The 11,875-nt window shown below is 30.7% G+C and overlaps 1 protein-coding gene across 1 annotated transcript in view; it reads right to left on the reverse strand.

The window, feature by feature from the left end:
* Positions 1 to 8,488: 8,488 nt before the first annotated feature.
* The window catches only part of LOC111620680 (cilia- and flagella-associated protein 58-like), a 47,409-nt gene continuing 44,022 nt past the window's right edge, over positions 8,489 to 11,875 (reverse strand). Inside the window, exon 11 of the mRNA XM_023362659.1 lies at positions 8,489 to 8,997. Coding sequence (XP_023218427.1) covers positions 8,869 to 8,997 — 129 coding nt within the window. The 3' untranslated portion in view covers positions 8,489 to 8,868. The remainder of the gene's footprint in view (positions 8,998 to 11,875) is intronic.

The raw sequence follows: 11,875 nt of genomic DNA on the forward strand, positions 1-11,875 counted from the left end.
GAGAAGGTTTTTAAAATAAATCTACTCGCAAAATGTACGTCACAAACGTAACATTTACTTGTTAGCATCTTGTCGTCTCGTGGAATGTATCGCATCCACTCCCCAATCTTATCGCTAGGAACACGGAAAAAATGTCTCTTCTCGTTCGATGACTTATATCCTGCCTTGCATCCTGGCACAAAGCACGTTAGCATTTTTATGTAGCTAAAAAAACAATTATTATAGGTCGAAATCACTGACCTCAGTATATACCTAGCAAGAACAACGCTCTTCTGCTAACAGTGGCGCCAACTAGCGGCAAATATTGTCTCTAGCTAAGTTTGAACTATTAGTCGAAGGACCAGTTAATCTACCGACTCTGGTAGTGTCTTGCCCATGTACAGTACATCATACTTTTCCTTTTTAACAATAAAGTGATACTGGTCATTTATCTAACTCTGTTCAGGAGAAACTTTTGAATTGAAAAAAACAACTTCTACTCCAAACCAGAAGTTTGTATATAGTTAATCAGGCTTCCTACTCTTAAGCCTTCCATATCGATACAACTTTTATCTATCTAACTCTATTCTCGAGATTAAGGAAGGACAGAGAACAGATGGACACCAGAGGGAATTTATAGGTCTGCAATTTTTGAAAATTGCAGCCAAACAAAAATTATATATTTTATTGTAAAATTACCTTCATATAGTAAAAAGAATTTTACATACCTTTAATGACAGACACTTTTTATTTAACTGTTGGCGATAATATTGAACTTCTTTCATAGCAATGGCATTATAAGGGTGAACATGTTGCTTTATAGAGATTATATCTGATTCTTTCTGTTTTAATTTTGATTGCAATTGTTTAATTTTATATGTTTTCTCAGCAAGTAGTTCATGAAGAATACATATTTGTTGTATTAAATGAAATTTCTCAGGTTGTGTACTCTAAATAAATTAAAAACTTCTTTATTATGTTAGTGAAAGATAAAAATTTTGTTAAATTTTACTAACTTAAAATAGAAAAGATAATTACATTTAATGTATTAAGGAATTTATACAAAAATTTTCCTCCCTTTAATTACTATAATTATACTTTTTAAATGATAAATCATTTTTCTTGAAATTATTTAAATGTAGAAATAATAATGATAGCTAAATTTGATAAATTTAGCTGAAATAAATTTTATATAATTAAAATTTAAATAAATATTATAATTGTAATCAAATTGTTTCATCTAAATTAATTTGACACCCAAATTACAATAAATCCTGTACTATTACTACATTAAATAATAAAATATATTATATTTTTGAAATATTAAATTCAATATGGTCTTGTCTAATTTTTTAAATATGTTAAACAATTTTGACTCTAATATCACTAGTCACACATGTATATTGGTACATACAATACATAAATTGTCTCAAACAATAGAATTTTGAGTTTTAAAATGGTAAATTTCTGAGTTTTATACTCATACAAGTCAAACTTCAAAATAAAATTAGAATAATTTTAAATTACAGAATTAAACCATAATGTATTTTGGTTTAAATAATCTTAATGTAAAATACATAGGGTAAAATATATTAAAATTATACTCAGGTTTTAAATATAAAAATTCAGATGATAAATTATGAAAGAAATTTTGAACTTATTGCATTTTTCATTTTTTTGATAAATTTTAAACAAATAATCAAACAATATAAATTTCTATTAAACTTTAAAATTACAATATATTATTAGAGAAACAGGTAAGAACATTAAAAACAATGTGGATATTGTTTTGTTTATTCATTTGAAACAATACATATAAAAAATTACAGTATATTAAAGTCCTTATTACTTACCTCTATTATTCTCCATCTATGTATGTTGGTTGGAGATTCAATTACATGCATCAAAGCTGAATTGTTTATATCTTTTTTGAGCAATTCTTTTTTTGATTGCTGTAAATCAAATTGCATTTCTTCAAGCAAATTTCTACTAATAGTTAGAGAGGATGTTTTATTATTATCTTTAGATTGAAACTTTAATGACTTCATTTCATTTATTTGTGAAGCAAATTCCTTCTTTTCTAGCAAAAAATGTACTTCTGTATCTTTCAGTTTTTCTTTTAAGGATAAAATTTCTTTATCTTTATTAGATAATTTTGATGTCAACTGATATTTTTCTTCTTTCAGCTGTAAACAAATATATCTTTACTAATAATAAACTAATGAAACATGTTGATATAGCGATAACCTTTCTAATGATTTTAAAACAAAAAAAGTTAATCATAATTCTAAATTAATTACCTATAATTTTATAACTTTTAGTAAAAAATAAACACTAGTCTAAATATAAGCACAACTTTAACTTTAAAAATACATTCATTCTGATTGGTTCAGACAATACATTCATTTATAAATTAGTAAGATTATATAATTAATATTTTTAATCATTTACATTGCATTTTTACTTTCCCAGCTGTTATATATAACAGAGGGAAAGTGTGACAATTGGTCAAAAAAAATGATCCACCCAGATTTTTACATTTTTGGACTCAGGACACTCGAAACATTGAAAAATGCAAAAAATCGGGTTTTTTTCTGTATATATGGATGTTAGTGTGTGTGTTTGTTCACCCTCTTTGAAACTTAATAACTCCTGTGCTTTTTGTTGAAAATTTCTGAAATTTTGCAGGGAGATTTGTGTATTAGGAGGATGGATACTATAAAATTTTGGTGGTTAAAGGTCAAGGGGGTGTGGAGATAAAGGAATTGTGTCATATCTTGAGTAGGGTTTGGAATAACTAATGAAATTTGTTATTAGCATTTACAATTTTTATAAAACCCATCTTTACCCTCAAAATTAAGATGTTTTTTTTTGCCCTTTTATAATAGTTAAAAATATAAAAATATTTTTAATAAAATATGATAACAAATGGCGTCACCAAAATTTTAAATGCTGCCAGAAAAGTTGAGCAACTCATTGCTAGTTTTTTAAAATGTATAATGGATAATTATAAGCATAATGAGGAAAAATTTTTCTGGCTGGTAACTTTAACTGGCTTAATAAGGCATTTTTATTAATGAGATAGAGGATATTGAATGGTATGAGTATTTTTCAAATTTTTATGAATCTTAATTACCTTATTTGCCAGACTTTTCATTGTATAATATTTTAATTGTAGAGATGAAATTTTGGATGTAGATATTGATGAGAAATGAACCTCCATCTCTCATCAGTGAGGTGACTGCTAGAATCCAATAGAGTTTTACTAGTGTGTACCAGACATTTCTCAGTACTTGTTTTCTGTTCTTAATAGGATTTTTAAAAAAGAAATGTTTCTGTAGACATGGTATGTTAAGGCTGGTATACACGGTAAGGAAATCCTCAAAGGATGTGCTTAACAGACGAAAAAAACTCGGATATAACTGGCTGGATCGAACATAGTAATTTACAAAACTTATTAAAATATCTCCCAACGTATAAAGAATTATTTTTATTTAAAAATGGATAGATAGAAAAAAAAATCACGGTTAAAATTCCTCAAAGGATTTCCTTACCGTGTATACCAGCCTTTAGTGAAGTTTTTCTGCGTTTTAAAAGAGGTTCTCATAGTTTGCCCCAAATTACCAGGATATTTTTCTATTGGTGGTTCTTTCTAAAGTTGTTGGCAATTTTGGTAAATAAGTTGATGTGTTGGTATGACTGCTTTGGTACTTTTTCAAACTCAGATAGGCTTTAGGAGGATATTTTCAGCATTGGATAATGTATCTGTTTTGTGTACTATTGTTCAGAAGGTTTTAGTAAGAAAACACAGTAAATTATACATATTTTTTATTAAATTTCATTTTACTTTTGTTTCATTAAATAAAGATATTCTTTCGTCCTCTTTGTGGACTAGGGGATTAAGTTATACATTTGTTAACTGTCTGATTAATTGATACAATTATAGTTTTTCTTTTATAGAGGTTGGTTCAAATAAAACTGAAATGCTTTTTTATGGAGAGAGAACTGTATTATCAACCCTATTTTGTTTAATTTTTACTTAATTCATTTGATAAATTATATTATGGTATCTTCAGTGCCTGGTATTAGTATTTAGGATGTGGAAATAAAGATCTCATCACATCTGGATGATTTACTAATAATAGTAGAGTTGATCATAAATTTACAGGGATTAATAAATATTTTAGCGAAATTTTTCAAGTCAGCTGAGTTGAGATTAAATTTGGCAAAGTTTAAGATTGTGGTTTTTAGGAATGATGATATGAGCTCTAACAAGGAAAATTGGTTTTTTAATGGGCAAAGGATAGAACTGATTAAAGAATATAGATATTTAGGTGTAGTGTTTTATTCAAGTAAAGATTTTTGAGAAATGAAATTGGTAATTAAGAAACATGAGTTTTTGACTTCTAAAATTAATTCTTGTGTAAAAGAGAAATNCTATAACTTTGAGCAATTAATAGCGACGTTGAGGCCGAAGTTTTAAATGCGAAAACGTGTACAGTACATCGGACGTTCAGCGCCGCTTTCCTATAAGCCCAGAAGTTTGACAATGGTGTTTGGAATATCGAGCATGATTCCACTGACTAACCAAACACTATTGTCAAACTTCTCGGCTTACAGGAAAGCGGCGCTGAATGTCCGATGTATACATTTTCGCATGTAAAACTTCGGCCTTAACCTCGCTATTTATTGTGACTTTGTCACAACGCCTAGCCGCAATTTGTAATAATATTTTTAGATCATTTAATTTAAAATATATGCTCTCCAGCTCAAATTAGTAGTAGCTTGCCCCTGTACATCATAGTTTTCCTTTAACAATAGTGTGAGGGTCGGGTCTGACGAAGATTTTGGAAAACATCTTTTTGGCCATCTTTCGAAAATTTTCCACTTTTATGATCGGATGGTGATTGCATCTCTCTCTCTCCAGAGTTGTTTCCTTTCCCAGGGAACTCGTTGAATGTGTCACGAGGAACTGATCGATGAAATTCACGAAAGGATAACGTGATATGGAGAATAAAAAGGGGAACTCGAGGGGAAGAAGGTGGTCGAGCGGGAGGAGGAGCAGAACTGTGTGCCAGTCAAGAAAGGGAGCTTCTAATATCAAACAACCCTCCGATACGGATTTTTTGGATAATCCTCTGATACGGATTTCTTGTATCCTATCAACTCCGGACCACCTCCTCGTCCAGCATCCAAAGAGGTATGATAATGATTAATGTAAACTCTCTTTCGGCCCCTTCCAACTAGTAATAGGGAGCTATTATACAAGGTCGATAGAATCTCGATGTTAGTCATTGTATCTAATTATTTGTTATCTAATAAACTTCCGTTTTGTAGTTAAATGGTGTCTTTTTCTCGTGTATCGCCGACGTCTTACCGACGATCCCTCTCGCCTCTTCCACTCGACCTGACACAAATAATCCTGACCCTGTAGGGTTTAAACACAAACCCTGTTATCCTTTAGACGAGTGGGCAGGCTTAACGGCCTGTTTGCCGACCAAAAGGGAGGTACGACATCATCCTACCTCAGAGGTCGCCCACAACAGAGTCGTGCCGGTCGTCTATTAACTTCTTTAGGGGGAGTTTTGAATTGAAAAACCGTGACTTCCGGTTTGCATCTAAGTTCATATATAGTTAATTGTGGCCTCCTGTCCCTAAAGTTTTCACATCTGATCTCGGATTTCATCTATTAATAATTCCGTTCTCGAGAATAAGACCGACGGACGGACGACAGTGGGAATTTATGGATCTACAATTTTTCCAAATTGCAACCCCGTGAGGACACGGGTCGACACAAACTAACGGATAGAAAAGTTCAGAATGTCAATCGGAAAAATCCAGCTTTGACTCTGACTCTGGTAGACATGACAAAATTTGAAAATAAATGTAGCATTCTTTTGAAAGCAAAATTGTCGCGTTGTAAGTAATGAACACATAAATAGAAATTCTTATCGTCAGAAACAATAATATCATGGAGTGAGATACGAGCGAAAGTTTCAAAGTTGGATCAACACTTGCGGACGAAGTCGAACGGAAGTGTCAAACTTATTAACCGATCAAATTAGGAATTTATGAGAGAGATCTTTTAAGAAGCCAGAAATTCGAGGAGAAAGAATGGTGGCTTGTCCCTGGCTCAATCTGTTTATCCTCTGTGTCGGTTTTCCTGTTGTCTCGGACGTCATTTTCGTTCTGCCGCATTATAAGGGTTTTTCAAGTTTTTTAAAATATTAACTTTATTCAGTTTCATGTTACATTAATACGCGAAACGTGCAACCCCGACGACGACCGAGGAAACTTTCCGGAAAGCGAAATAATATTGGATGAAATAAATCGAAATCTTAACTTTTTTTACATTTTTTAAGAGATGTAAAAAAGTTCTTAAGATTATCAGATGTTTTTACATATCAGATGTTTTTGTTTAATAATTGTACAGTATTATTATATCAAGACTTAAGATCGGTCGGCGCTCGAAGACCGCGCCACGCTGCCAACCGAATGCTTTTAATATTCATTTCGGTCGGCACCGACTGACGTTTTCCACACGTCGTTTAGAAAAATCATTATAAAAAATTTTAATTCTTGTAAATTTGAGCTTTTATAATTCTAAGTAACATTTGTTTCTATGCAATTTTATTCTTATAGGTATAAAATTAAGCCGTAAAACTGAATAAGCTCTATGGGAAATCCCCGTAAACTTTGGCCTATCGACCCGAAAGTTTCGCAGCACACTTCACTGATCACGAAAAAGGCTCAAGTTTAAAATTTGCGCTTTCTAGACCCAGTACTTTTTTCTCTACGAGCGTTCGTAGTGCCGGATGAAGAAAAAAATAAAGTACAGCTTTTTTGGCGATTTTTTCACTTTTTAATTACTTATATATCTGCAACCGCATTACAGAAAATCTTGAAATTTTGCATACTACCTAAGAAAACAATTTTCTTACGAACTACATATTGTAGTTGAAGTGTTTGGGGGCGGAGAAGTCGATCCCAAAAATCGAAAACTCGGATTTCTGTATATATAGTCGGTCACTGACTTTTTTTAATTAGCAGAGAGTCACTGCCGTTTATTTGTTTAGTTATGGCAACGCAACACTTGGGCGATCTGACTAGGGGGATGCCTTCCGGGAGGTCTTTTTAAGGGAAACTGGGCCCTATTTAAGCGTTACAGAGGTGGAGAAAACCCGGGAAACTCCACGTGGCCAGTCCGTCCGAGAGGCGCGAACCCAAGACCGAACTCTGTGTTCATGGTATGAAGACCGCTTGGCCACTGGTCACTGCCCTGACTCCTGATAGACGTGAAATAACCTCGTGTTTCGAACAAATTTTGAACCCATATTAGTCCGTTCGGATATGTCGGGCACCGTCCTTCACCACCCAGCCGCCCCATTGTGGGACTGGCCAAACCCATAATGGCCTTGCTAAAAAAGGCCCTCTTAGTGCCCAGAGGGCGGAGAGTTTTAAATAATAATAATAATATAATATTGCATTTGTAGGCATTTTTATGCATAAAATATAACTAAAAAGGTTAAAAAAAAAGACTGTTTTGAGAGTCGGAAACAGTTTGATTCATATTATATTGTTTCTTATGGGAAAATTTGTTTGGGTTTGAGAACAAATCGGATTTCGAACCATTTTTAGGAACGAATTAAGTTCGAAACCCGAAGTTTGACTGTATATGCTGAAAAGTTATTACTATTTTTACGATCAACTTTAAGCGTTTGTACATACAAAAATTGAATTGTATTGAATAGATATTTAATAAGTTAAATTGTATAATTCAGTCATTAAATTGTGGGTCCATAAAAGTTTATTGTTCCACGTGGTCTATAGTTCGAATATCTCTCTTTTATCCGGAAGGTCCGAGTTCGATTCCTATGAGAACATTTTACACACACTAATTTCTAGACGATGTTATTGTTTACTACTTTGTTTTTGATCATATCGAAAATAATAAATTCTTCATAGAAAATTAGCTAACAATTTTAATTTAGCATTCAGAAAATCATTTTCAAATTAATATTTTAGTTTTTTTACTTTTTTCGTTCTTTTCCAAATCTATCAAATTTCATATAAGGATTTGAAAAATTAGACTAATACATATAAGTAATATGATTTTAGATGAATGAATTTTATAAAATGATCCTTTGATCTTCGTATGATATTATTGAAAGTTGATTGATTAAATTTTTGATAATGTTGAAATGAATATTATAATTTTGTCAAAGAAGGATGTATTTCAAATTCATACAACAGTATTGTCTGATTTATTTAGTCAAAACACTAATTTGGTTGGTTTTGAAATATCAATTTACACTGTAACAAAATAAATACTTTTTAATATTAATTGCAATATAAAAATAAATTTTCAGTAATAACTTAATGTGAATTAATTAATTTTAGCTTTAAGAAATTATTTAACAAAATGAATTGTTTATTTCATCTTTAATTTTATTATATTTCTTACATAAGTAAATAAAAGATTTTAATTTATCAAAAAAGTACAGAAAATATGAGAGTATAATTTATAAATTATGGTATATAGTATATTCATGTAAGAATATTCTAAACTTTCTCTAAAAATGTTTTATATAAGCCTGTATATGTTATATGTGCATAAGACTGGCTGATGCACATATATAGTCCTACTAAGTAAATTTGTATAAAGGCCTCTATAAATATTATTTGAGTGTACCTACCTAGTTATAAATATCATCAAAGATATATTTTTAATGGCCAGATAGCCAAGACAGTAAAGGGGGACAGCATACTGTCTAAGAGACCCTGGATTGAATCTGAATGAGTAACCCAGAAATTTTTTGTGGATATATTGAAACCTTGACTCTCAATATTTGGAAATCCTCATTCATTATTATTTTATCCATAATGAAATTACCTAAGTCTACATTTAGGTGCACTTGCAATTCTCTTTGAAATATCTACATCACCAATCAATTCATCTAATTTTCCTCTCAGTTCAATAGTCATTGTATAGAACATATTACGCTCAGCAGTAATATTCTGTAAATAAAAATGATATAATTATAACAAAAACTTTTATCTGAAGTAAAAACTTTAATATCATAACCTTTAATTCCACAATAGCAAATAATAATATAAATAAAAATAAATATATCATTGCATGTAGTGGTGCCTATCTATTAATATTTCCAATCTTTGTATGACCCATAGACTAAATCTGGCATACCAAATTCACACTAAATTTTAGAATATTTTTATAATAGATAAATACATTTATAATTGGTGTGCAAATAAGTCAATTAAGTTATTGATAGTAATTATATTGTAAATGCATATAAAAAAATTTTAGAAATTCAATTAAATGTAAAAAAGAATAAACATGCCAATAAATTTTCTTTTCCATGCATGTGTGTGTAAGTTCTATGTTGCCAAATGAAAAATACAAAAATCTAGCAGAAAATTTACAACAGACAAAATTTTAATATTTTGCTTTAAAATTAAATTATTATTTTTATTTAAAATGTGTCATTTATTATTATTATTTTTTTGCTGATTTTCTTTGGTATGGGCTGTAAAATTTTGTTGTGAATCCTATTTGGTCCTCATGAAAAAGTTTGGGATTCCTCATATGAATAACTGAAACTCTACATGAATAAAACTACATTGAAAAAATTTTTATTCATAAAAAAATATGCCACCTCCATTTCTTAACATGTGCAATTTTTTCTTTTATATTGTATTACCAATTTGTTATGGAGAACAAGCAATTACTTATTGTGACATCACTACAATGCTGTCAATTTTTTAGTAGTGTCAGAGTCGGTAGATTAACTGGTCTTTCGCCTACCTATCTTTGATCGTTGCTAAAATCAACTAGAGACAAATGTTACCACCAGGGGCATTGCAATCACTTCAAGAGCGCTAGATTGAATCGCTGTGAGGTCGAATGTTTTCTTTTTTATTGAAAGATATATAACCTTCGAGTTTGACTTCATAATTTTTTATATGCATTTTATTATAAGAATGAAAAAGCTTTTATTTAAACCCAAAACCAGGTTTATGGATAACTAAATGACAATAAAACATTAAACACCTTCCATCGCTGAGAAACGTTTATTTAATAAAACACTAACATTTTCAGCCTCATGGAATAAACCATCCTCGGGTGTAAATGACTGCGAATGTATTTTATTAAATAAACATTTCTCAGCGATGGAAGGTGTTTAATGTTTTATTAAGTGTTTTAAAAACGCTGAGTTTGATATTTAGTTAAATAAATGACAAGGAATAAAACTGACATAATAATACAATTATTATTATTTGCGCTATTAAAATTTACTTTAAGTGAAAAATTTTTCTGTTTTTTACTTTCAACTGATGAGATAAATGATTGATTAATCGTTCGCGTGAAAAAATGCAGGTAACAAAAAAGTTCAGAAATCTGGAGGTCAAGTAGGACTTGTGACCATCATTGGCGCATCTTATCATCGATGTAACAGAACACTGATTTAATATGATATCCATTATTGAAAAATAAACATCCATGTTTGGGTTTGTTAATTTTTCACATACTTTGCTTTCTGCCCAGTAAATCAATTGGCAAAGCTTATAGCTTAGATATAACAAACCTTCTCGACATTTGATGAATGTAAATGTCTTCTCTGGTGCAGCATCTTCAAGTTTTGCTGTTAATATATTTTTGCATTCGTCACAACCGAGTGATGGTAGTAGATGATAAACAATGTAACCTCCTAAATAATGTAGCATAAACTTAAATGTTTCTGGTGAGCAATAATCATGATCTAATAATTCACTATCACTAGTATCTCCGTAGGACAGGCTTGGATTAGAAAGCAAATTTTGTAAATGTTCTTCCAGTTGTTCTTGAACTTCCTTAAATGGTTTTTTATGACTATGGAGAAGATTTTTAAAGTAATAAGGGAAGATCCAGGATCAGTTTGAACTGATGCTCGTTTGGGAGGACGAACCAAACTGTACACAGTCATCAGTCTGTACAGGTATAAGAACTGTACTGTTGTGGGATGAGAATTGCTTCCACTTCCTTGTCTTATCATTCCAAAGAAACGCTAATTGAAAAGAAAACATAAGTTAAGAGTTTAATACAAGATTATATAATCATTACACTAAGTCAGTTTTGATTAATAAAAAAAATATCAGACGATTAATCTTAAAGTATTTACAAGTAAAGGTGGGCCACAGAGAGATAGCCCTCAGTGAATCACAGTGGGTCTCACAAACCCAGCTCAATCTTTAGTTAACATTTTTTTAAATATAAAAATACTGAAAAAATTTATATTCTTCCAACTTTTCAGTCCGATCAACATGCGGTTAGAACGTTTTTTTTATTTGACTTTACTTGGACTGTTTTACTCGAAACACCATGTATTAAACAAGTTTTTGAATTTCGTTTCCTCTTGTACAATAATATGTAACCGTATTGGGGGGGAGATGATATCAGAGAATCTGGAAGAATTTAAATATAAAAAGTATAATGTCCGAACGATATCACATCTATACCATTATCAGAAATAAATTTTTTGTCGTAAAACGGGGAGAGTGATATTTTATTCTGAAGATATGTTGTTACAATATGGTTTTTACTTTTAATACCATACTGCTGATGTCTTAATAGCTCAGTATTAAATAAAACTTCTTTATATTTTTCGTGGTTAAAGGTTTTAACAACAGATTTTTTAATTCCTTTAGCTGTTTTTTTATTTTGATTATCGAAAATATACGAATACATTTTCGGTTTTAATGAACAAAATTCTATTATAGGTTTAGACGCTGTCTCGTCTTTAAAATATCCAAGCTTATTTTTATTTGTTACATCAAATAATTCATGTGTGTTAGGGTAGTTGCTGAAATCAAAAATATCTGGAAATGATTTAAAGTC

Source organism: Centruroides sculpturatus, unplaced genomic scaffold, assembly GCF_000671375.1.
Source record: "Centruroides sculpturatus isolate CEXI.00-Female unplaced genomic scaffold, Cexi_2.0 scaffold287, whole genome shotgun sequence".
Classification (NCBI taxonomy): domain Eukaryota; kingdom Metazoa; phylum Arthropoda; class Arachnida; order Scorpiones; family Buthidae; genus Centruroides; species Centruroides sculpturatus.